Source organism: Phascolarctos cinereus, unplaced genomic scaffold, assembly GCF_003287225.1.
Source record: "Phascolarctos cinereus isolate Bilbo 61053 unplaced genomic scaffold, phaCin_HiC Scaffold_5;HRSCAF=322, whole genome shotgun sequence".
Lineage (NCBI taxonomy): Eukaryota > Metazoa > Chordata > Mammalia > Diprotodontia > Phascolarctidae > Phascolarctos > Phascolarctos cinereus.
This window is the reverse complement of record NW_027555958.1, coordinates 412703276-412731239: the sequence shown is the minus strand read 5'-3', so window position 1 is coordinate 412731239 and position 27964 is coordinate 412703276. Positions and strand designations below refer to the sequence as shown.

General features: G+C 35.7%; 1 protein-coding gene across 1 annotated transcript in view; it reads right to left on the bottom strand.

Annotated features, from left to right (window-relative positions):
- COP1 (COP1 E3 ubiquitin ligase) overlaps positions 1–27964 on the bottom strand; it is a 202432-nt gene that overhangs the window by 821 nt on the left and 173647 nt on the right. The window contains exon 16 of the mRNA XM_020984279.2: positions 11299–11416. Within this exon, the coding sequence (XP_020839938.2) occupies positions 11299–11416 (118 nt within the window). The remainder of the gene's footprint in view (positions 1–11298; positions 11417–27964) is intronic.

Sequence of the window (27964 nt, the reverse complement as noted above, 5' to 3'; positions counted from 1 at the left end):
GTAACAGAAAAAAAAATGACAGAACCATCACTTGAATGTCTTCCAAGAGTTGCTTTTTAATTTTTGCACATAAACTTGGAATTTTATGATTATGGAAGTTAAAATCTAGCAAAATACGATGAATTAATATAATCTATAAAGCCACAGAAAATTAGAATATATGTAAAAATGCATTGTTGACATACCCACAGTTAAAAAAAGTAATAAACCCAATTTGTTCATTCCAACTAAATACTAACAATGAACATATTTTATCAAAATGTACTTGCTGAAATTAGCTTTAAAGGTATAAAAAAAACACTTTCTTTGGCAAAGGTAAAGACTTTTTTCTTTTTACTCTGTTTCCCCACACCCAGGACATTGTAGATTAATAAATGTGTTGCATTGAAAAAAGAAAAGCAAAAAAGTAAAAGCAAATTGCTATTTTAAGTTAAGATAGTTAAAACTAAAGAGGGTCAAATGTTTTGGGCAAGTTATTTTTACACATGTAGAAAGATTATCACTTTCTGCACAATTCTGCCTCCTAATCACCCATCATAAGAATAACAAAACAGCTCCTCAAAAAACTATGACATAATTATTCTTGATTGGCAACCATTCAAAGCAAGATAAAATTTTGAGAACTACTGTCTTTGAAAATTAAATTGTTCTAAGTTAACAAACATTTTCTCTCTCTTTCCCACTTCTTCCCCATTGGAAGGAAAAAAAGAAAAACAAAAGTGTTATATTAAATATACACAATCAAGCAAAATAAATTCCTGCACTGGGCCTGTTAAGTCTTTCACCTCTCTTTCAGGAGGTGGGTAGCATGCTTCATCATGAATATTTGTTCATCATGGCACTGATCACAGTTCTTTGTCTTTATAATGTTGCAGCTATTGTATAAATTTGTTCTCTGGGCACTGCTCTCTTAACTGCATTAGTTCCAGCAAATATTCTCTAGTTCTCTCTGAAATTGTTCCTTTCATTATTTCTAACAGCATAATAATATATTAATAATTTGTTCACCAACTCACTAATTGGTGGATACTCCCTCAAATTCCAGTGCTGTGATATCTTCCTTTCTTTCATCTCTTGAGTAAATAAGCCTACTACTGATACTACTAGTCAAAGGGTATGCATAGTTTAGGAAATTTTCAGGCATAGTTCCAAATCGTTTTCCAGAGTGGACAGACCAATTTACAGCTTCACCAAGAATTCACTGATGTGACTGTTTTCTTATAGCCCCTTCAACATTTATCATTTTCCTTTTTCATAAATTCTGCCAATTTTATGGGTATGAGGTGGAACCTCAGAGTTGCTTTATTTCTCTAATTATTAGTGATCTGAAAAAATTTGTTTCATATTATTGTTAGCTTGGATTTCTTCCTTTAAAGCCTTCCTTTTGTATTCCTTGACAATTTATTGATTAGGGAATGGCTCCAAATCTTAATTTACTCTTTACATATATAGGGAATGAGGCTCTGATTAGAGAAGTTTGATATGAATATTTTCCCCAGTTACCTGTCTTCCTTTGCATTTTAGTCAGATTGGTTTATTTCTGACTTTCTTTGATTGCCACTCTTGTTTACAAAGAAGAGGATACTGAGCAAAAAATTTGCACAACATCAGTGCAGAGATGTTGATACAAACGAGTTCTGCTCTCATCTCTTTCCTCACCCAGATCCCAGTTATAGGCTTTCACCTTTTCTTTCCTTTTAAATCCTTATTTGTGATCCACCTTTTCATATTTGCTTGTTGGACTTACACTAATCCCTCCGTCAATCTACCCTCTTAGTCCCCGCTTCCTGTTCCACTTTGCTCCTCCATTAAGTGCAATATTTATCTTCACCCAACACTGTTGCATTTTCTATCTCACTTTTATCAATACATTCGAATTTTTTACAATGTCTTGATTTGTCTTAATATTTCTTGTTTTCTCCCACAGACATTAATTTTCATTTGGTCCATTCTAATTTTCAAGGAGCATGCTGCTTAGGTACATTTTTGTACCTCTTAGGCTAAACTGTTAATTCTCCTTCCAGGTGTTTCCTTTATCATTAATGCTTCCCCAGTTCTTTACTCTAGTAGTCTCATCTTATTAATGAAATCCTTTTTTAACTTTTGTTTACTTTCTTCTAAGAATTCTAGCTAAACTTTTTAAACTAAGTTGTACTTTTCTTTAATGCTTTGCTTGTACATGTTTTGGAATCATTCTCTTTTTCTGGTTTTATGTCTTGGATGTCCCTCCATGACTCTTTATGGTGAGATTCTTTTTTTGTTTACTCATTCATTCTGTCTTACTTCCTAAACTGGGACTCTGTGTAATGGCCAGGCTAACATATCTCTGGGCCTTGGTTGGTCTTGCTTTATCTTTTGCCATGAATTTTCCCCTGGGTATGGGGTACTATGCTGTTCAAGGATCTCAGGAGTGGCTCAGGTTGTGGACCTGCAAAGTTTCAGTGTGCCTGATGCTGCCTGATTAAGGATGAAATCTGATCGTTGACCTCCTAGAGCTTTGTAAACTCCTAACCTATCTATGAGTCTTGCAATACAACTGCCCTGGTTAGATCCTATAGTAAATCATTGCTAGCCCCCGGCCAACTGAAGGTAGTTGGTAGGTTCCAATGGTTCAGAGAGACAGAAAAGCAAGTTTCCTCTTGGTCTAAGCTCTTAGCCTGGTTATTCAACATTAAGCTTTAGATCCCATTGAGAGTTGAAAGGGAGACTTTAACTTCAAATCCAAAGTCAGTGTCATAGTTGTCCTACCTTGTGTTCCTGCTTCTTGCCCAGCACACTAGCTTAGGACCACCACTAGGTGTAGGTCATCTTTTCAGGCTTCCCTTAATCTAATACCTAGCTCTGGAATCTGAGAAGTAGAGCTGCCAGTTGGCTCCTATTTTTTCATCTTGCACAGCTTCTGGTGCATTCATGCTGGACATGAAACCTTTCTTGGCATAGAGGAAGAAGAGACTGCTGAGGAAAGAGCCTTAGGCAACATCCTTGGCTAGTGGGCAAGACCTGGAAGATTTAGCAAAGGAGACTAAAAAGAAGTAGTCACAAAGGTAAGAGTAGAAACAGGTGAAAGCAGTGTCACAAAAACCTAAAGAGAAAAGGGTATCCAAAAGAAAAAATGTAGCCAACAGTGCCCAAGATTTTAGAAAGGCAGATGGACAAGAGGAAGGTATTTCCAGAAGAGAATCATGAGCAAAAGCACAGATAACAGTTCCTAAAAACATTAATACAACCTTTGGTTTCATTAATAGATATATGTGTCCAAAACAAGGGATACAAGAGATTTCCCACTCCTGATCAGGCCACTTCTCAAATATTAGCTTTACATTTCATATTTTAGAAGGTATGCTGAGAAATTACAGTATGTCCAAAAGAAGAGAACCAAGATGGTAACTAGAAACCATACAAAAATAGATTAGATGAATGAAATGGGGGTGATAGTTGACCAAACCCTTAAATTCTTTATACCATTGTCCATCAATCACTTACATGCTTCCAGACCCAATACTGACTTACTCCACCCATCCACCTTCTTCACTCTTATTTACTGATAAATTCTACTGGAGAAAGTCACACAACTATGCTGACAAAGGTCTGTTAAAAATTCATGCTATCTCCAATCTCAACTTGGCCATCACTGCTATACTGCCAATGTTTTTACTCCTTGCTGATTGACACTATCTCCCTGCCCATCCATGGAAGCTATTCCAAAACTTCTTTTGGTCTCCTTTGTAGGTTCATCATTCATATCCTGTCCTCCTATATGAAGCTGTTCTCTAGAGTTCTGTTCTCAGTCCTTTCTTCTCTCTCTGTACTACCTCTTAGTAACTCCAAAATGACCAATGGACTCAACTAACATCTCTGTACCAATGACTGTTAAATCTATATCTAGTGCTCATCTCTCTCCTGGGCTACAGTCCTGCATACCCACTTCCCTGCTACACTTCTTTTCCAATTTGATGTCCCACAAAAATATCAAACTCAACGTGTTCAAACCAGAACTCATTGTTTTTTCCCCTAAAACCATCCAAACATCTCTTTAACTTCGTTATTTCTCTCAAGAGCACCACCATTCTTATGGTCACCTACGTTTGCAACCTAGAAACCATCATCAACTTCATTCATACTCATCTCCAATATCTAATTAGTTGTTAGCTCCTAATGATGCCACCTTCTCATGATGTCTCCCACCTATCCTTTCTCTCTAGTCACACTCAAAATGTCCTAGGTCAGACCACTATCCTCTCATACATGGACTACTTCAATAGCCTAACTGGTTTCCCTATATCTTGTCTTTTCCCATCCCAATCCATCCTTCACAAAGCTGCCAAAAGTAATATTCCTAAAACATAGGTCCAACCATATCAAGAAGTTTCACAGAAGCTTCGGTGATGCCTCATTCCCTTTCAGATAAAGTTCTGTCATTCAAAACCTTTCACCATCTGTCTCAAACCTCCTTTTCCAGTCTGACATGCACTCTGTGCTCTGTCCAGTCTGGCTTACTTGCCATTCCCTCATACTCAACATTCTGTCTTCTGCCTTCTACGACTTTATACAAGCTGCTCCCTAGGCTTGAAATGCTCTTCCTGTTCACCTGTACCTCTTGGAACACTGAGTACCCTTCAAGTCTCAACTCAAATACTAATTTCTTTCAAGACAAATCCATGATTCCCTCAGTTGTTAGTGTCTCCTTTCAATTATTATATAATTATACTGTATATGTCCAATATTTACTCATCTGTGAACATGTACTCTGGTAGAATGTAAGGTTCTTGAAGGCAGACACTTGTCTTTGTCTCCTCAGCAAATATTACAATGCCTGGTACATAAGAGGTGATCAGTAAATGTTTGTTGATTGACTGACTAAAAAGTATGACATAATCGGTGCTTAATAAATTCTTGCTGATTGATCAGGAAATCGTGACATATGTCTTCAAATATCTGAAAGTCTATCAAATGAAAAAGGAATTTATTCTACACAGGACCAGAGATGATTATTAGGAATAGTACGAAGAAATTACAGGAAAGTAGACTATAGCTTAATTAAGGAAATATTTCCTGATAATTACAGCTCTTTGAAAATGGAAAAATGCACCTTAGAATATAGTGAATTTCTCATCATTGTGAGTAACCATGATTACGTTGCCTTTTGTTACGAGTTTTGGAGAACAGGTTCATGTTTCATTTTTAGGGGGTATGGGGCAAATAACTTGCAATATCCTTTCTAAGACTGAGATTCTATACTGTTAGGTGCTGAAGTTGGCAAGAAGGGAAGATAAACTAAAGCCATGCTCCATTAAAAAAAATAAATGAAAAAATATTGAGGAAAAGAACTGGTGGCAGCTAGGTGGTACAGCTGTATAAAGATCCGGCTTTGGAGTCAGGAGGACCTGATATCAAATCAAGCCTCAGACACTCGACACTTAATAGCTGTCTGACCCTGGGCAAGTCACTTAATCCCACTGCCTAGCCAGAAAGAAAAAAAAAAAGAACCATCAATTTTAGCACTTTAAACCTTAGCAAGTACTGGCATTTTTCATAACCAAACAATCTACAGTAAAGATACTTATTCATCCCTCTGAATTACTGTAATCCCTAGTTTTCAACTACTGGCCATAATTTGACCACAAAACAGAGTATTATCACCATGCTAAAATTTAAAGGAAAATTAGAAATATGGATGGTTGCTAACATGCCGCATTTCTGGAAAATATTCTGGAAAGCAGCCCATCATAAAATGATGTGAGAATGACTGCCTAACTGCTGTATTTATTTGTTGCAATATGTTCAGTCCATTGGGAAAATCATTGAAGGAACAGGTAAAGATAATGAATTGGAAATTAATGATGGGTTTTAGGCAACATTAAATGTGGGCAGGTATGAAACAAAGTAGCAAAAAAGCAGGTCCTGTCCACATCAGATTTAACAAGACATGGATTACTAACTTCCTACATGATCTATTTTATTTACTTGGCATCTTGGCTCCTCTCAACAAAAAAAATGTAAATAAATGGTCATCTTTTTTCACTAGGCTTCCATATATATTAATTAAAGTACACTAGTGAACAATAAGTGAATAGTAATGCATAGGATTATCCTATGATGTCTTTATTTTCTTGGTAATTATCACCTTTGGAATATATTAAAGTCTAATAAAACAAAAAGAAACTCTAATAATACTTTAGTTATTATAACACAAGTTTGACCATATTACTTCGCTACTCAAGAATTGTCTGTGCCTCCCTATTGGTTCTAGGATGAAATACACCTCCTCTATTTAGCATTCACAAGCCAGGTCAAATCAATCTTTCCAGACTGATTTCATATCACTTCCCATTATGCAGTCTATGTTACAACCAAACTAGTCTACTTTGCTGTAAAAGAAAACATATGTGCATACATAACATTCTGCCTGCTATCTCTGTGCTTTGCATAGGCTGTCCTTCATGTCCTTCAGTCCATCTTGTGGAATCCCTGTCTTAATTTATAAGCTTGACTCTATAATGACCTATAACATGAGGTACTTAATAGTTTCCACTATTGTTAGCAACATTCCTCCCAAATTATATTGTCTTACTTTGCATCTGTTCATATTATTGTTTTCTGTATGGAATATCCAGACATCTCCACAACAATGTAGACAATTCAAGGGCAAGAATGCTTTTCATACCATCTTTGTATCCCTTGTGCTGAGAACATTTGAAGTACCAAATAAATGCTTAAGATCTGTACTCATACCTGATTGTGTAACCTTGGCCAAGTCACATAACTTCTCAGTACCCCAGGAAACCTCTCCAGTGTAAGATATTACAAAGCAGCTGACGATCTGCTTTACTAGAGGAGTTTCCTCACATGAAGTTCCTTACATTACTGAAATCATCATTCTTACCTCCTTTCCTTCCCACCAAAATGGATTCAATAACTGCCTTTTCAAGGTTTTATTCAAAAGTCACAAAGCATTTTGCATATGTGATCTCATTTAATCTTCACAACCAGCCCTAGGAGGTAACTTTTATTATTAGCCTCATTTTACAGAGGCACGAAGCAGTGAGGTAGCACAGTGGCTACAGCACTGGGCCCGGAGTCAGGAAGACCTGAGTTCAAATCTAGCCTCAGATACTTATAGCCGGCTAAACCTGGGCAAGTCACTTAACCCCTGCCTACTTCAGTTTCTTCAACTATAAAATGGGGATAATAACAGCACTTACCTCCCAGTGTTGTTGTGAGGATAAAATAAGATAAAATTTGTAAAAGTACTTATCACAGTGTTTGACACATAGTAGGTGCTATAAAAATGGTAACTTCTTCTTATCATTATTATTTGAGGAAACTGAGGCTGAGAGGCCTTAAGTGACTTGCCCAGGGTCACACACCTAGTATCTGAAGCAAGATTTGAGCTCTGGTTTTTCTGGCTCTCTATTCACTGTGCCACTGTCATATAAGGTGGGACTATATCTTAAAATATGCATCTACACACACACAAATGCATAGATAATTATATGAGCTATCTATTGAAAAATTTTCATAGTGCAAATTAAAGAATACTTGTTTTGCTTTATTTTTTTCTTTTTATTGATTTTTTTTGCAACATGGCTAATATGGAAATATGTTTTGCATAACTTCACTTGTGTAACTGATATATTGCTTGCCTTCTCAATGGGTGGGAGAGACGTACAAGGGAGAGAGAGAATTTGGAAATCAAAATTTTTAAAAGAATGAATATTAAAAATAAAAAAAATACTATGCGAGACAAAAAAGGGAAGATTTTCATAGTGGAATTCTATGTAACAGCAAAAAATTAGTAATATCTTAAGAGCTCTCAATTTGTAATAAGAACAATAGTGTTTGAAACCTGGCTCTGATACTTACTGCCAAGGTGACCTTAAGTAACTTAACTTCTCTGGGTGTCAGTTTCATCATCTGAAAATGAGGGAGATGGACTTGATGACTCTAAGTTCCCTTTCTGGAACTAAATCTGTGATCCTGTAAGTAATGTGAGGGAATACAGTAATGAAATTAAACTGGACAAGTCTGAGGAATATTGAGAACTCTGGAAAGACTTTTATGAAGTACAATGTAGAACAAGAATGGAATATACACAATGATTGCCGTGATTATGTGAGGAAAAGTGAGTGAGGATGCAAGGACAAAGAATCCTAATGCAGATGTGAAGAGATAGAAAAAGAGTTGTGAAATGTCATGTTTTTAAGGTAATTTAAATGTCAATAAGTTGCTAGAATGACAGATTTAGAGCTAGAAGAGTTCTTAGAGGTTATCTAATCCAATGCCCTCGTTTTACTTTCATATGAATGAGATATTAATTATATTTCTAAGATTCAACAAAAAATGAAAAGAAAATAAGCATGATAAGTATTTTCTACCCAGTAGAGGACAGAACCTGAACAAGTAGCACCTTTTCCGGTCTCCTTCCAGCTCCTGGATCATTGGGTATGTTTTCTTTTCACAGGTGATTTGGAAATGTGTGGGCTCTGAATAGAATGGATGGTTTGCTTGGGGTCGATTGCTACCAAATGCCAGGATGAAAACTGAGTCCAAAGAATTGCTGCAGCTCAACAAGTTCACAATTCAAGCAGCACACAACTGTATAAGACAACACAATGTAATGGAAGGAATGCTGGGTTTGGGTCAGAAGATCTGGATTTTATTCCTAGATCTTCTACTTAGTACTTGTAGGACTCTGGACAAGATTTGCTGTTTTTAGGATTCAATTTTCTCATCTATAAAATGAGAGGACAGGACTAAATTATTAGTAAGGTTCTTTTCTTTTACAAAATCCTATGAGAGCTGCCCTGGTCTAAAAATGCTTCCTCTTTTTATCCATATGTTCATATGCTGAATGGAAAGAGGATTAAATTTGGGGGAACTGGGTTGCAATCCTGGCTTACATACTTCCTGTGTGACCCTGAACAAATCACTCAACTTCTCTGGGTCACAGTTTCCTAATCTGTTAAATGAGGAGATTGGACTAGATGATCTTTCTAGTTTTAAATGCTGTGATCTGTTATATTAACTATCATCACCAAAATCATCAAAGCGATAACTATCTATATGTCTTGTCTTAAAAATCAAATAAATCATAGCCAGAACAACAACAACAAAAATCCTATGAGCTCTTCTTTCAATGGAAAGTCACTGGCAGAGGACCCAAGAAATAACCTTCGCAGTAGCAAGACTCATCAGAATCAAATGAACAAGCCCCATAACCTCCTGGGGCCTCTACTAAAAGGAGGTGGCTCTGAGATTCCTTCTAGCTCTAGCTCTATGATGATATGATCATACAAACTGTGTTAGAACTTTCTTTTTTTAAAAGCATTGCCTAAAATCCTCATGAAAGACAAAATTTAGCTCTAATATTAAAAAGTTTTACCATGTACTTAGTTTATGGCCTTTGAAATTCCTTTGTCTGATCATAATCTACCATCATCCCATCTTTTCCTCTGCCTGGGAACCTCTAATCCTGTTCTTCGTCCTTGCTGTAGGCTCCCAACACTTCACACTCTCATTTTTTCCCACAGGATCACCTCTGCACTAGCTATATGCCCATCCTTTCCACATACTGACCCACTGGTGAACCAGCTTAACTCTATACTCTCCTCTTTTCTCAAGTCACTCTTATCTTACTGCCAATCTTGCTCTGGCACCCCCTCAAGATGGGATCAATTTCACTATATGCTGCCTTTACTCCTGAACTTGCATGCTAGTGAATGAAGTGGATAAAATCACAAAACCATATTGACAACAAATTTGTTATGTAATTAAAACTGGGCACTCACTGTGACAAGGCAATTTTTATAACTCCCTAATCAATTCACTATCAGCACAGCAGCTTTTCCAAACCTTTTTATCATTCTTCAAATATCCCATGGGTCTCCCACCCCCTACCCTAGCAGCTAAGGACTTTGCATCATATTTCACTGAAAAAAAATTGAGGTCATTCATCAAGAGCTCCCTCTTCTTCCCTCCTCATCTCACATCACTCAGACCTTCCCCCACCCCAATCTTCTCTATCACCTGTCTCACATGAAAAGATGACACTTCTCTTTGACAAGGCAAAAACTCTCTACATTCACAAGTGATCCTATGCCATCCTCTCTTCTCCATCAAAATACCCTATCATACTCACTCTGACACTAATCTTCAATCTACCTGACTGCTTCCCTATTGCCTACAAACAGTTCCATTTCTCCTCCATCATCAGAAATCTTTCCCTTGATATATTCTTCACTGATATAGTCCTATATTTTTCTCCCTTTCATAACTAAACTCTTTTAAAAGGCTTACAATTGATATTTCTATCTTTTCACTCTCTGCTTAACTTTCTGCAGCCTAGCCTCCAACCTCATCATTTAACTGAAACTGCACTTTCCAAAGTTATCAATGATATAATTGCCAAATCTACTGGTCTTTTTCACAATCCTTATCCTTCCTGACCATTCTGCAATCTCAGACATTGTTGATCACTCCCTTCTTGATATTCTCTTCTATCTAGATATTTACATTACTGTTCACTCTTACTTGTCCTCTTACCTATCTGACTACTCCTTTGCAGTATTTTCATCCAAACTGCCACCGTTAATGATAGATGTTCTCACGATTCAGTCCTGGACGCTCTTCTTCTCATCTCCCTCTACTCTGCACTCCATTAATTCCGGCCTCTTTGTTGTTCACTGAATAAGACCCTCCATCTCCTGACTTGATGCATTTACATTAGCTGTTCCCTGCATGCCTGGAATTCTCTCCCTCCTCTTTTCCACTTTTTTTCTTTCCTGGCTTTCTTCAAGCTTAAGTCACATATTCTGCCACAAAAACTTTGCTATTCCTCCTTAATGCTAATGTCTTCCTTCTGAGATAAACATCAGCTTATACATCTTATTTGTGCCTAATTATTTTCATGTTGTCCCTCCCATTAGATTATGAGCTCCCTGAAAATAGGGACTGTTTTTCCCTTTCTTTGTATCCCTAGGGCTTAGCATATTGCCTGTCACATAGTAGGGATTTAATAAATGACTGCTGTCTTAGGAAATTAGAGCACTTATGGCAAAATTTGCAATGTTTCTATTTTTTTTTCTTAATTTTTCTGTGCCATAAGGAAAGAAACAGATTTGGAAAACTAGAATACATTTTCTTTTCTAACTCTAAAAATCATAACAATTTGCTGTTCAAAGGAAAAAAGCAAACACATCAATGTTATACTTCAGAAAGACTCACACACAATGAAATATCTAGTAAATGATGGAAGATTTACTCATGTTGGGCTCAACCCAAGAATGCAGAAATACTTACGCAGAAACAATTTCCTCCCCACTCACAAACTTTGCATAGGAAACCGCCTTTCGATGTCCTTTGAACACCATGATGGGCTGTTTAGTGTTGCGAAGATCATAGTAATGGACACAGTGATCTATAGGGGAAAAAAAAGGTACAAAGAGAAATACAATGAACGGAGAAAACAGAAGTCTAGTAGCTTTTGCCACATGGTATTGATACTTCATGGCCAAAAACTATTACAAATTATGCTAAACTAGTAACAGTGCAATGTTATGAAGACTTGATTCATTTACGATGACCAAAAAAAAAAGAGTCAATTTTTTTTTTGCATCATTCCTAGGAAGTGATATTTGAACAAAAACACACCAAAATCATAAAAAAGTTAAAATAACATAAACCATATATGCCTGAAAAGAAACTGCACTGGAATTTGACATAGATTGTTAAGGGAAAAAACTGTCACTTTAATCTTAAATGGATTTTAGTATTACACATGCTATCACTAACTTCTGAATGAAAAATATTTCAGTTAAAGTTAAGTATTATATTTTCTAGATACCTTCTATAAACTATTTCATCCATTTTCAATAATGCCAGAACTATATGACTTTGATCAAAACTGCCAGTAAATTAAATTTTTTAGGCAATTCTCATTCTAGATCCCAAACTCCCTACGCTTTCTTTTCAATCCAGAACGGTTAATCAAGAACCGAGTATTCTTTTGCTATCAGTTTTTAACATTACATTCATTTTGGGACTCTAGCTATTACAGGAAAAAAAAAGGAATGAACTCCGATAATGTTCAAGGTAGATGGGAACCTAGAGATGGGTTAAAGTAGTTACTTTTTAAAAAACAGGGGGCAGCTGGGTGGTGCAGCAGATAGAGCACTGGCTCTTGAGTCAGGAGTACCTGAGTTCAAATCCATCCTGACACATAACACTCACTAGCTGTGTGACTCTGGGCAAGTCACTTAACCCCAATTGCAGACGGACAGATGGAAGGAAGGAAGGAAGGAAGGAAAGAATAGAGGCTAATCTAAAATACAAAATTAGGTAGTTTGACTCCCCCCATCCCTCACCCCTGTTGTATTTCCTCTTTCCTAAATAACAATGGCACCAAACCCCCCTCAAAATTTTAAACAATCGAGGAGGTAATGTCTAAGTTAATGAAAAGACTAAAAATATTCAGCAAACATCAAAATCAACACTACCTTATAGAGTTATATAAGTACACTGGATATTAATAAATATCTAACATACTATGAATAAGACAAAAAAATGATTATACAACAGATAGTAAAAATGTGTGATTCTAAACAGATGCAATAGAAATACTCATTCCATTCAATGTTAAGGTTATTTTTTGTTGTCCCCCCCCCCATAAAAGCTACTCTGGAAAGCAAAATAATTTTTTGCTAGATGAGGTTTCTTAAAGAATATAAAGTAGATTTCAATTTCAAACAGGGGAAACTGAGGAGTTTTATAAATGCAAAACAGTTTTATATTTAAAGAAAAAGTATGGATATAAAACTGAAATAAAAGAACAAATCAAGCAAAGAAATTTCCATAACTGGGAAAAGAAAGAGACCATCCTAGGTAGAGAGGATTCTCATGAAACAAAGTAAGTATAATTAAAAAAATTTTTTTGGCATGTTTTATTTATAGTGTAGCTTTATTAGTTGCTTGAGGCTACTCAAGACTCGGATCTGCTAGGCAGAGCTAGAGCATTCCCTAAGTCAAACATTGAGTAACTTACCTTATCTAGACATAAGTTTACATATCAGTAAAATGAGGTTATCTTTATGGATGGATTCTATTGGCTCTAAATACTGCTCCCCATGTTTTATTGTCTCTTAATATGGCATTATGTACATAGGAAAGATTTTTGTCCACTTTACTTTTTTGAAAAAAAAAACAGCATTATCCTGTCTCTTTTGAAAGATATACAGAAAATATACTACTTTCTATTGTCAGTACAACAAAAATAAGTACTAGTAAAGTCTAACAAAGTTCTTCTGTTTGGGCTCAAATCTAGTAAATACTGTAAATCTTTCTTAGTCTCCATGGCCAAGAATATCAATGAATAATCAAGTGAAAACTAACTGATAAATGTTCTCCAAAAGATATTTAAACAATTTCAGTATACCTAAAGTTATTTAAGAATATACTAATGTCATAATTTTGAAAGGATAGACAGATATTTCTTTAAATCTCTAAGTCATGAACATTTGCTTATCTAGATATGATTCTCTCCAAGAAATGGATTACCTTTTGGATCTATGAATATGAAAAGAGTTCATGAACAAATAAGGGATAGAAAAGATCACAGAAGATAAAATCAATAATTTTCATTATATAAAAATTTTAAATGTTTACACCAACAAAAATGATGCAATTAACATCAGAAGGGAAATATGTAACAGGGTAAAAAAAAAACCTTTGAAGCAAGTTTCTATGATAAAGATCTTGGATCCAAGATATGTAAGAAATTGATTCAAATTTATTAGAATTTGAACCAAAACAAAGTTGATGCCAATCAACTGGAGGCTAGATAAAGTTGCACATGAAATAAAATGAATACTACTGCGCTGTGATAATGAATACACTGAACATAGAGAAACACAGAAAGATTTACATGAATTGCTACAAAGTAAGCAGAGCCAAGAAAATAACATATACAATGTCTACAACGTACAAGTAAAGAACGACCACCGCAGAACACGCCAAAGTGAATTCTGAGCAAGAACAGAGGCAGAGCCAAGATGGCAAAGTAAAGGCAGGGATTCACCTGAGCTATCATGAATTCCCCTCACAACAACTTTAAAATAACTCCTGAAAAAGAATTCTGGAGCAGTAGAAGCAACAAAAGGTTAGGGTGAAAGTTTTCTTGCCCAGGTAGGCAGGAAACTTCATCCATCTCACAGGAGTGTAAGTGCGGTATAGCGCAGGTTGCCCTCACCCCCACGAGCCAGCAGCAGGCCTTGGGGCTGGCTGCAATGGGGGCTTCCAGAACTCTCAGCCCACAAATGCTTAAGCCAGTCAGACAACAACAACCCCCCCCCCAAATTACCAAGAATAAGCACAGATCCAAAGAATACATGAGAAGACATCTCAGACTCCAGTTCTTTGCAAAAGCGAGAGACTGTTATGTATGGAACACTACATACCATATATTTTCAGACTTTTGCCATGCACTGATAATTTTTGCTGTTCTTTTTTCTCTTTTATATGAGATGACTCTCTCGGATTGCAGAGGGAGAGTGATATTAGGAGAAATTTTAGTGATGGAAAAAAAGTCATAAATAATTTATTTTTTTTAAATGCAAGGAAAAAAGAACCATTCCCCTATAGATAACTTGCCAAAGGCTATGAACAGGCAGTTTTCAAAAGGACAAATCCAAGCTAACAACAATCAAAAGGGGAAAAAAAATGCTCCAATACACACACACACAGACACACAGACACACAGACACACACACACACACACACACACACACACACACACACACACCCCTCTTAAATTCTACTTCCCACTAATGTGATTGGTAAAAATGACAGAAAAGGAAAATGACAAATGTGAGACAGAGAACAGAGGCATACTACTACTATTGGTGAGGTTGTGAACTGTCCAGCATTCTCAGTCAAGTATTTATTGTGGACTAAGTGCCAGGCACTGTGCTAAGAGCAGAGCATAATAACAAAGCCAAAATTAGTACCTACTCTCATAGAGCTCACAGGCTAATGGGGAGATAATATGCAAACAACTGCATATCTATTCATTTTAGGGATAATTTCACATGGAAGATACTAGCAGAGGGATAACAAACAAAAAGTCATGGGGAACTGGGGAATGATCCTTTGTAAAGATGAGATTTGAGCTAGGTTTTAAAGGAAGTCAAGGAAATGAGGAGGCTGAGAAGAGGATGAAGAGAATTTCAAATAAAGGGACAGCTAGTGAAATAAGGAGATGGAGAGAGGCTAGAGTCACTTGATCACACAGTATTTGGAGTGGAATAAGGTCTAAGAAGACTGGAAAGTTAGGAAGGGACCAGGTTATTAAAGATTTTAAACATCAAACAAGACAATTTTATATTTGATCCTGGAGATCAAAGGGGTAAACTGAACTTTAGTGAATAGGGGAGTGCTACAGTCAGATTTGTGCTTTAGGAAAATCCCTTTGGCAGCTGAATGGATAGGGATAGGGAGAGATTTGAGGCATAGAGACTGACCAGCAAGCTACTGCATTGGTCCAGACACGAGGTGATAAAGCCCTGCACAAGGGTTCAGAGGAGAGAATAGGGGATATACAAGAGACAAAAAGCAAGATTTTAACTTGGCAAGGGATCAGATATGTGGGGTGAGTACAAGTGAGGAGTTGAGAATAACAACTAGATTGTGAACCTGGTTAACTGGAAGGATGGTGGTACTTGAAACAGCAACAGGCACATCTGGAAAAAGCAAGGGTTTAGGAAGAAAGATGAGTTCTATTTTGAACTTTCTGAGTTTAAGATGTCTCCACAATACCCTAGTTAAGATCCTGCAGAGGATTTTGCAACAGTGAACCAAAAGTCACTAAAATGGCATGGCCTTACTCCTTAAACCACTACAATCACTATTTATGAATATATATATATATATATATATATATATATATATATATATATATATATATGTCAACATATTTACGATATCAATATATCAGCCAGTATTTTTAACTGTTTATTATGTACTAAGCACTGTGCTGAGCAAAGACCTAGAAACTAAGGGGGTGTCCATCATTAGGAAATGGTAAAACAAATTATGATATATGAATGTAATGGAATGCTACTGTACAATAAGAAATTACTAAATGGACAGTTTCAAAGAAAACTGGAAAAGCTTTTATGATTTTTTTCCAGAGTGAACCAGGAGAACAAGTTATAAAATTACAATCAGAATGAAAATAGCTTTGAAAGACTTAGGAACAATCAATGCCATGACAAAACATGATACCCATGGACTGAAGATGAAGCATATGACGACCCACATCTTGATTGAAAGGTGATGGACTCAAAATACACCGAGACATATTTTTGGACATGGCTAAAGAGGGAATCTGCTTTGCTGGACTGCATATTGGCTACTTTTAAAAATAAGCAAGCAAATTAAGTATTTTATTTTACTGTTTTTTTGTTCAATTGGAGTGGGGCAAAAGGAGAGAAAAATGCTTAATTGAATAAAAAAATTAAATTTAAAAAAGATAAGATACTCTAGCTATATCTATCCAAAATACTATAAAACCAATGACGTATCCTGATAATCCAAAGATACAGATTATCTTACAGTAGCTATGAAAGGTTGCTTCATTCAGAAATGTTAGAAGAGCCAAATAACTCTGAAAGTTACTTCATTTTAACTCATTTGGCCTCTGTTTTTTAAATTTGGAGGGGTGTATAACCTTCTGGTTAATTTTTGAACTCATTTTTTCTTTAGATCTAATAAATCACACAGTACTTCATCTTATTACTTCAAACAGTGACAAAGGAGACAAAGAAGCATGCATACAATGTTTTATAGAAAGGAACTACTACTCACTTTACAATTTTCACATTCCAGTGTACAGTACTGGGCACATTATCAGCATTTCATAAATGCAAGTTCACTGAGGCAAAGCTGAAGAGTGGTGTTAGGAGATAAGAGAAGTGTGTGTGTGTCTATGCTGGGTTCAAGCTATGAAGACAAAAGTACTTACATGGAAACCATTTCCTCCCTAGTCACAATGCTAGATTCTCAGAAGTGAGTCTAGGAGCTATAAAATTCTATGATTCCAAATGAATCTACATCAGATGACTGAGACAAGATATTAACAGTTAGCTTACTGTAGACATTATAAAATATTTAGGAGTCTACCTCCCAAAACAAATCCAGGAACTATACGAACACAATACAAAACACTTTTCACACAAATAAAATCAGATCTAAATAACTGGAAAAACATCAATTGTTCATGGGTAGGACAAGCTAATATAATAGAAATGACAATCCTACCTAAGCTAACTTACTTATTCAGTGCCATACTAATCAAACTATCAAAAAATTATCTTATAGAGTTAGAAAAAATAATAGCAAGATTCATTTGGAAGAACAAAAGGTCCAGAATATCAAGGAACTAATGAAAAGAAATGCAGGGGAAGGTGGCCTAGCCATTCCAGATCTTAAATTGTATTATAAAGCAGCAATCATCAAAATTGCTTGGTACTGGCTAAGAAATAGAGTGGTGGATCAGTGGAATAGGTTAAATATGCAAGACACAGTAGACAATGACTATAGTAATCTATTATTTGATAGATCGCAGCTTCTGGGATAAGAACCCATTCTTTGAAAAAAACTGCCGGGAAAACTGGAAAAGAGTATTGCAGAAACTAGGCATAGACAAAAATCTCACATCATATACCAAAATAAAATCAAAATGGGTTCATGATTTAGATATAAAGGCTGATACTATAAGCAAACTGGGAGAGCAAGGAATAGTTTACCTCTCAGATCTATGGAGAACAGAAGAATTCATGACCAAACAGGAGATAGAGAACAGTACGAAAAGCAAAACTGATCACTTTGATTACACTAAGTTGAAAAGTTTTTGCACAAACAAAGCCAATGAAACTAGGATTAGAAGGAAGGTAGAAAATTGGGAAAGAATTTTTACAACCAGTCTCTCTGAAAAGGGCCTCATTTCTAAAACACAGAGAGAATTAAGTCAAATCTATAAGAATACAAGTCATTCCCCAATTGATAAATGGTCAAAGGATATGAACAGGCAGTCCTCAGATGAAGAAATTAAAGCCTTCTATAGTCATATGAAAAAATGCTCTAAATCACTACTGCTTAGAGAAATGCAAATCAAAACAACTCTGAGGTACCACATCACATCATACCTATCAGATTGGCCACCATGACAAAACAGGAAAATGATAAATGTTGGAGAAGATGAGGGAAAATTGGAACACTAATGCATTGTTGGTGGAGTTGTGAAATGATCCAACCATTTTGGAGAGCAATTTGGAATTGGAAATTGAGAGGATGCCCATCAATTGGGGAACGGCTGAACAAGTTCTGGTACAGCAATGTAATGGAATACTTTGTGCTATAAGAAATGATGAACAGGCTGACTCCAAAAAAACCTGGAAAGACTTGTATGATCTGATGCTGAATGAGCAGAAACAAGAGAACATTGTACACAATAACAGCCACGTTGTGCAATGACTAATATTGATAAACTTAGCCCTTTCCAGCAATACAAGGATCTAAGATATCTCCAAAGGCCTCGTGATGGAAAATGCTATCTACATCCAAAGAAAGAACTATGTATTTTGAATGCAGATCAAAGCATACTATTTGCTATTTTTTTCTATTCAATTGAGTTTTGTTTCCTCTTTCTGGTGGTTCCTCCTATCGGTTCTAATTTTTATTTACATCACTAATGTGAAAATATGTTTAATAGGAATGTATATGTATAGCCTACATCAGATTGTGCGCCATTTTGGGATTTTGGGAGGAAGGGGGAGAAAAATTTTAAACTCAAAAGTGTATGGAAGTGATTGTTGATAAATCAAAATAAATTAAGAAAAAAAAGATATTAAAAGTTGCATTCACCTTTGAAAAACTAGATGTCCATGATTTTAGAACACACCAGCTCACTCAATGTTTGTCCACATAACTGCAAATCCAGGACAAAGTTTGTTGGGCAATAAATTTAGCAACTTAATTATCAACTGATTATTTTAGCCATGAAAGTATTGCTACCCAGTTAGCTTTTTTCCCTTATTAAATTCATGTTTTGTGTGTGTGTGTGTGTGTGTGTGTGTGTGTGTGTGTGTGTGTGTGTGTGTATGCTTGTTACAAGTCATCCAAATTTTGGTAGGTGGATTTAATTTTACAACTGAAAGATACCATTTCCTTTATACCATATAGATTTTCTCAAAACTAGATAAAAATACCAATTGCTAAAGAAACAGAAAGCCTTAAAAGTTAAAGTAAATCAGAAATTCTAGGTACTTTACAGAAACATCTCCTGACCAGTCAGTCAAGAAGCAATACTGCCCTTCTACAGAGCAATAACCATGACATTCAAATCCTTCTTGGGCTTTATATTCTACTGACACTGACAAATTACTACAGTAGGCAGTGAAAAACACTTCTATATCCATTTCAACTTAAGTCACTTATAGTTACTTGTGATTTAGGCAGCCTTTGAGTAGGGAATATTTATATATCTGAAATATGTATTAAATCAAAGCTGGACATACCTATTTACCATTTGTGTTAGTCTGACTCCATTAAAACTATAAATTGAGGTTTATAGGGCTAGAGAACTTACTTTTTCTCACTACTTATCAGCTGACTTATTTTATAATTATTTTTAAATTCTTATTTATTAATTTATTTTAAACTTAAATACACAAGAAAAGAAAAAGAAATACAGACTTAAATACAAAAGAAAAAAAGCACTGTCATGCACACAGCAGAACATGAGAGGATTCAAATACAGAGCTTAAATTTCTATTTCAAGAAAGCCCATATAATAAATACTATGCATTGTGTTCACAGCTGTCCATCTTTTCTTTGCTTCCTTGTAAGTTTTCTTTTGTTTTCTTCTGTGCACTCTTTACTTTATTCTTTTTCCCCCCTCACCCCCCTAGAAGGCTACAATTAAGCACAGATCTATGTGTGTGTATGTACATATACATATGCACACACACATACACATATACAAACATGCATATATACATAGAAATATATAGACATGCATATGCACATACACACACATTTACATATATACACATTATATGTACATTATATGCAATTTACATATACATACATATACTTAGATATCTATAGTCATACTCATATATAGACATATAAATTTACATGCATCTATGTAGGACTGTATTAAACTTATTTCTCCTCTGTTTCTGTGAGGGTAGATAACCTGTTTCTGTGAGGGTGGAGAGGGTAGATTCTTCATAAGTCCAACTCTTTCCATATTTTTCTAAGTCTACCAACTCATCATACCACAGCTATATTCCAACCTTATACTGTCTAGTTATTTTAAATAGTCTAAAATAAAACAGATTAATATGGCTGACATATAGTATAGTTTCCTTATTTTTCTCATTTAATTAAATCTATTTTAGCTTTAACTTTGTCTGAGATCATGATTACTACCCCTGCTTTTTTTCCCCTAAAATATTACACTCCTTATCTTTGTATTATGCTTGTGTGTTTATTTACTATCTCTCCTGACTCCTCTACTTTACTTCTACCCACTACCTTACCCTCCTATTACTTAACCTACCCCCCGCCCAGGATCCCTCCCTTACCCTCCCATTTCCATTAATCTAAACACTCTTCTATTACCACCCCCCTTATCCTATTCCTCACCTTCCCCTCTAAAAATCACTCTAATCTCCCCCCTCCCTATCTCCTTAGCCTTTTATTTCTTTCTAAATTTATAAGACTTGTATACCCCTCATATGTATGTATATATGTATTTGTGTGTGTACATATGTATACATACACACACACACACACACACACACATCCCTCTTAAATCCATTCCCAATGAAAATTCGATTCCACAACTACCAGCCCTCCTCTCCCATCTAATTCCTCTGTATCAGTTCTTCCTCTTGCACCTCAGTTGTATAAAATAATTACTTTGTTTTTTGGCTTTTTGGTGAGGCAATTGGGGTTAAATGACTTGCCCAGAGTCATGCAGCTAGTAAGTGTTATGTGTCTGAGGCCAGGTTTGAACTCAGGTCCTCCTGACTCCAGAGCTGGTGCTCTATCCACTGCGCCACCTAGCTGCCCCAATAATTACTCTTTTTACCTGTTTCTAAATAGTTTTACATTTTAAAATCATTCCATACTCAGGTCTGCCCCAATCTTTCTTATAAACTACCCAACTACTAATATCAATCTTAGACATACATTTTACATACAAAAAAGGTTAACAGTCTGTCCTTAGTGAGTCCCTTGTAATTAGTCCTTGATATGTACCTTATATTTCTCTTGATCTTATATATCAAATCTTCTATTAAGTTCAAGGTTTTGTTTTGTTTTTTGAACAAAATCCTGAAACTCTGACACTTCATTAAACGTCCATTTTCTAAATTCAAGATTATGCTCGAGTTTGCTGGGTATGATATTTTCAGCCATAACCTCAGTTCTTTTGCTCTTTGATATAGTGTCCTAAGACCTGCAGTCTTTTAATGTTGCTGCTGCTAGGTATTGTGTGATTCTAATTGTGGTACTGCCATATTTAAATTTTTTTTCTTGTTGTTTGTAATATTTATTCTTGAGCTGGGGATTTGGGAATTTGACTATTCCTGTAGGTTTTCCTTGTAAGAATCTCTTTTCTACTTTCTCCTCTTGTTCTAATACATCAGGACAATTTTCTTCAATTATGTCTTGTATTATTGTATCAAGATTCTTTTTTTGTTAATCATAGCTTTCAGGTAGTATGATTGTTCTTATGTTTTCTGTTCTCTAGATCAGTTTTTTTTCCTTATAAGATGTTTCACATTCTCTTAAATTTTTTTCTCTCTTTATATTTTGTTTTATTATTTCTTGGTCTTTTATAACTTCTCTGGCTTCACCTTGCCCAATTCTAATTTTCAAGGAGTTGTTTTCTGTTTTAAGATTCTGGATGTCCTTTTCTAATTGCTTGATGTTCTTTTCATAATCTTGTTTTTCTTGGATTATTCTTATTTATTTTTAATTTTTCCTCAATTTCTCTCATTTGATTTTTAAAGCCTTTTTTAAGTTCTTCTATGAATTCTTTTGGGCAGGTGACCATTTGATATTACTCTTTGGGAGAGTAGAAGCTTTTTTCTTTTTTTGCGGCAGTAACTTCCTCTGGAGAAGAACTTCGGTCTTCTCTACTCCCATAGTAACTTTCTAAGGTTGGAATCTTTCTCCTTTGCCTGCTCTTTTTTTTTTTTAATATTTGTAGCAGCTTATTTTTTGTAATTACCTCTAGTCCTGGGGTAAAGCAGATGGTGCCTCTGGTCTCAGATCTTCCTTCAATTCTCTCCTATGCGCTACAACTGAAACCAAGAACTCCAGCGTCCTGTAAGTGTCCACAGCCAGCTGTGTCCCTGCCCTACTTCTGTACTCATCAGGAGTGTGCTGGTTCCTTCTACCGCAAGACTGCATCTTGGTAGCACAGCTGGAACTAGTGTTTCTTAGCAGAAGAGGTTACCTCAATCTTCCCCAGCTCAGACGCCTGATTCCCAGAATACCTCTCAACCCAGCTAATCCCAGGGCTTGCTGCTTGCTGTTTCAGAGGACCTAAACTAGAGGTGTTTACTCTTCATAGTGACCAAACCTTGGACCTGGGATTTTTCTTTGGATCTGTGATTGTCCCAGGAGGACTGTTATTCTGCCCGACCTCTTGTTTATTTTTACTGCTCTATGTTTGCCCTGAGGTGCTATATTATCTTGTTGTGGTGGAAATCTGGAGAGTCTGGGATTTTCTGACCTACTCTGCCATCTTCCCAGAATCCTCTCCTCCAATTCTTTAATTCAATAAGTACACATACAAAAATGTTGTCCCAGATAGGTTATCTTAGGTATCTTAGGTAAATAAGACTGCTTACTACCATTTATTTCTCTAAATACTCTAGAACAATTTACATTAGTGAGATAATTGTCCTCTCTGTTCACTGAAGAGAAGCAAAGTCAATTTTGTCTTGTTAAAATTACCAAAAGCACCACTCACCAATAACCAACTTTTGGCCATTAAACCAGCAGAATACTTTTCAGAAATTCTGAGTTCTATTTCAGATTTCATCATTATTTGATACTTTGTGTAAGTATCACATCAAAGCCAAATGCTTCATGTAGAAGTACTGATATTTCATTATTCTCTAACTGGTTTCTTCTTATCCACTTGTTCCCATTTGGTTGTCTCATTCCTGCCATTCATAAGGTAGGCAAAAGACATGTTTGCATCTTCTTGCCAATTTCTGTTTAGATGATCTTAGTAAACATCACCCAAGTTATCACTGATAGCTGAGGGAGACAGGGTGAGCAGGGGGAATACAACAAAATTTAAGAATTCGTTTCTTTACTTTTAAGAATTAAGCTTGAGGGAAGGAGTAAAGCATCCATCTGGGGCCAGTTCTGATCACCTAAAAGTCACTTGAGGCAGAGAATTAAGCTGGTAAACCATGAATTCCCAGAACACGAGGAGGCTGAAATGCTTTGAGATCCAGTCTTCAAGGAAATCAGAATCAGAGGGGAGCAAGTCAGAAAGTGAGCAGTAGGGGAAAAATAAGGTGGGAAAAAAGTATAGAATTATCAAAGATTTCAGGAGGAAGGAAACTCCGTGACCTTCAACATAAGCAGATAATCAATGGGAAACAACAGCAGCAACAGAAAAAAAAATGGCTTCCAATATAATAAATGAATTTAGACATCTGTAAAGAAATACTACAAAAGCAAGTGAAAACTATTCAACACTTGGTGAGACAGAGGACCCTGCGGAATATGAAAAGATCATGGGAAAACATATGCTACTCCTGAGTGATTCAAAAGAGAAATGAGAAATTACAAGAGCAGAATTTATGGCCTATGCAGCAAAAATAATGGGCAGCAAAGACAAACTTGAATTTGCAATGGTAAGCCGCAAAGAACCAAAACAATAGACTGAGAATGCAAATACACAAAAATGAAGGACAACCTAGAAGAAGAGAAGCAATAAACAGTAACATCAAAAAAAATGTGGAATAAGCATATAAGTAAAAACAGGTTAAAGACAGGTTGTGTGGGACAACCTGAGGATCATAAGTCTCCTAGAAGAAAATGATAAGACAAAAAAAAAAAATAAAAACCAAAAAGCCTTAACATCAAAATGTAGGAAATAATAGGGGGGAAAAGCACTACCATACTTGATCTTTTTTTCTGTTTGTTTTGTTTTGTTTTTTCTTTTGAGGCATTTGGGGTTAAGTGACTCGCTGAGGATCACACAGCTAGTACGTGTCAAGTGTTTGGTCTGAGGCCACATTTGAACTCAGGTCCTCCTGACTTCAGGGCTGGTGCTCTATCGACTGCACCATCTAGCTGTCCCTTTGATTTTTTAATTAAGCCATTTATGGTTATGTTTTCACCAGGCTATAGGTTTGCCATTAATTTGTGTTACCCATAAAAAAGCCTTTGAATCTGTTCTGTTCGCTATGGAAGACTTTTATACTTTATCCTCCCTTTCTCTACACATCCTTTATCTCTCAATAAAATAATGTTCTATTCTTAGATGGTTTATCACCCTATTGTGTTCAGTATTTAAAATAGCCTAACCTTTCAAACAGAAAATGAAACAATGAAATAAAGGTATAAAAATGGAAAGTGATCTCTATTTTCTAAGAACAGGGGATTTTCAAAAGTATTTCATAAGCAGCAATGATTTCCTACAGACCATGTGATTTTAACAGGCTCAAAGAGGAACCCTTTTGCCTGAATCCTTTCAGTAAAGTGTATGCTGCAAGGATGCCTATATCAATGGATAAAAAAACTTCCAAAATATCAATTTTTTAAAATATTAAAAGTTTTATGAATGGACCTTTTCTTGATGTGGAAAGAACATTGCTCTAAAACTAAGAACCAGCAAACATACAAGAATAAGAGCCATTCACCAATAAGTATATCATCAAAGGACATGAACAGGCAGTTCTCAAGAGAAAAGCAGGCTATCGATTAAAATATGAAAACATGTTCTATATCACTATTAATAAAAGAAATGTGCATTAAAACATTCTGAGGTTGAACCTCATACTCATTAGACTGGTAAAGATGACAAAACCAGAATGATAACGACTATTAGAAGGGTTGAGGAAGGACAGGATAACTAATGCATTGTTGGTATAGGTATGAATTAGTCCAGTCATTTTATAAAGCAGTTTGGAACTATGTCCCCCAAGTCACTAACCTGTAAAAATATCCTTTACCCAGGAACACCAAAGACAGAAAAAAAATGACCCATATGTACAAAAACATTCACATCAGTACTTTCTGTGTCATAGCAAAGAATTGGAAAATAAGGAGTAGATATCAATTGGGAAATATTTAAACAAAATATGGCATGTGAATGTAATGGAATATTTTTACAGGGCAAGAAATGACAAGAGAAAGATTCAGAGAATTGGGGAAGGTTTTAATTGACTGAGAGGATAAGGAAAAACTTTAATACAACATTCTAAAGAAAAACAACTTTAATGCAACAATGAACCATAACTTCAAAGGAATAAGGCTTCCCTTCTATTGACAGAGAAAATAGACTAGATATAGAAAACAAGACATATGTTTTTCAGACATGAGCAATATGTAGATTTGTTTTGTGAGATTATATTTATTTTTACATGAGAATTTTTAAATTGGAGGCTAGAAATTAAAGGAAAGAGGCCAGTGAGCAATCACTCTCTCTCTCTCTCTCTCTCTCTCTCTCTCTCTCTCTCTCTCTCTCTCTCACACACACACACACACACACACACACACACACACACACACACACACTCAAATGGGGAAGGGGAGTAGGTAATATTGAAAGATCCATATTAAAATCTACCTTAAAAAATAACTAAAAGAGCTCCAACCAATAATATTGTTCTAAATAAACTGACTCTGAAAGATGGAAAGTAGACATTGACTATCATCAGCTCTTAGAGAAGTTTAATTGAGATGAATTACCTGTTCCAATTAGCCCAGAAACTATATGTCAGGCAACACATTTTAGCTTTTGACTATTATCTTTTGTTTGTACATAAATGAATTTATGAAGCATTTATCAAGAGCTTACTATGTGCAAAGTACTGTGCTAAGTGCTGGAGACATAAACAAAAAAGTAAGACAGTCCTTTCAGGGAGATCACATCCTAATTAAGAAGACATAGCACAATCAAGTTTATAAATTTTTAAAATGCACAGAAGAGAATGAAAGTTAAAGAGGAAGGCAAAAATATGCAGGACAGAATTGGAACTAGCATGTTAAATTTTTTACATACTTTCAAAAAACCCAATTGAACTTACATAACAGAGTTAGTTTCATATATAGTCTTTCTTTTTAATATGGAAAAAATAAAGAGTTACCAATGAGAAAGATGAGTTTGGTAACAAGAGAATGAGGGCACAGTGGATGGCAGAATTTGTCAAATGAAACAGAGTCAAGCTAACCAGGATAAAATGGGGGAGAGAGAGGATGCAATGGAATTTTTTTTTCCTTTAATACAATGTGATTGAAACATGGGATTAGGAGAGAAGGTAGTGAGAATTTTGATACTTATACTGAAGGGGAAATACAAAGAGTGAATAAGCTTGCAGACAAAATTGGCACTAATGTTCTACTTTGGATACAGCAGTAAAAAATGCCTCTGCTGGCCATGTCACTGAGGTTAAACCCTTCAGTTGATTGGAAGGGAAAGACAATGGTAATAGTAATCAGGGGTATTGTATTGTATTGCATAGAAAATAAGCAACTACTGTTTCCACAGTCTATCTAGCTTTAATGGTTTTGTGAGGAACATTAAGGTGTTGGTTATGGAAAAATAGATCCTCTGGACATCTTGAACCTCACTTCCAACTTCTTACCTACTACCTAAAGAGTAGTTGCCAGTGCACTATACTACTCAGGGAAATAAAGGCTTGGGCTAATCTGACAAAGATAACCACAAATTCTGTGAAACTGAGAAACATTTTCCAAAAAATGTATGACCTTATCCACAAATTATTTGTTTGATATTTGTTAAATGAAAGATACTTTAAAGAACTCATGATCCCTTAATAATTTATCTATATCTGACAAATGCTACTGAAATGAATCTTTGATCTCATTGATTCAGAACTTCTTGCCACTGAGAAAGCCTGCAACCCAATTACACCTGCCCATGCAGTATGACTCTTTATCATTTTCCAAATCAATCTCTTCAGAAAAGTTCACCACTAGGGATTCCATTTTGTGTCCTTGAGGCCATCTTCACTTTCTGTTTAGTATTACTGGATCAACATAGCTGTACTTCTTATCACTTGTGACCATGTATTCTTCCAGAGACAGAACTCATTCATGATGTCCTTTACTCAAGTTCTTGGGAATCCCCTGATGATTGTGTGCTGCAGTGTGCTTACACATGCCCTGTCCCAGATTTCTTTTTGTATTCCACACATTTGGCTCTTCTGAGCTAGAGGTGCTCCACATCAAACCAACATTACTATTACATCAAGGGAAGTCTGAAATGTATTTAAGAGCTCTGCCATTTTCCAAAAGTAATCCAATTCACTCTCCTTTTCAACTAAGTCAAACTCACTATCTATATACTATGTGCTCAAAATACATACATAGTTTTAGACAAACATTAAAGGGAATCTTGACAACAGAAATGCTTTGTCCTCGCTTAGTCATACTTGTGTGGATAGATAAGCCAAACTCTCTAATTAAAAATCTCTTCCAAGATGTTCAGCAATTTTTCAGAGACTTGATGCAATCAACATATCATCATTCTTAGACTGAAGGATCTGTAAGATGCCACTATTCACAGAGAATCACCCTTTAATATATATCCTATATCTGATCTCCTCCATATCCTTGGATGAATATACTCTCTTTTCTACCTTGCCTGATGCTTACTATCAGGTCATGGAACATGGTGAAAAAA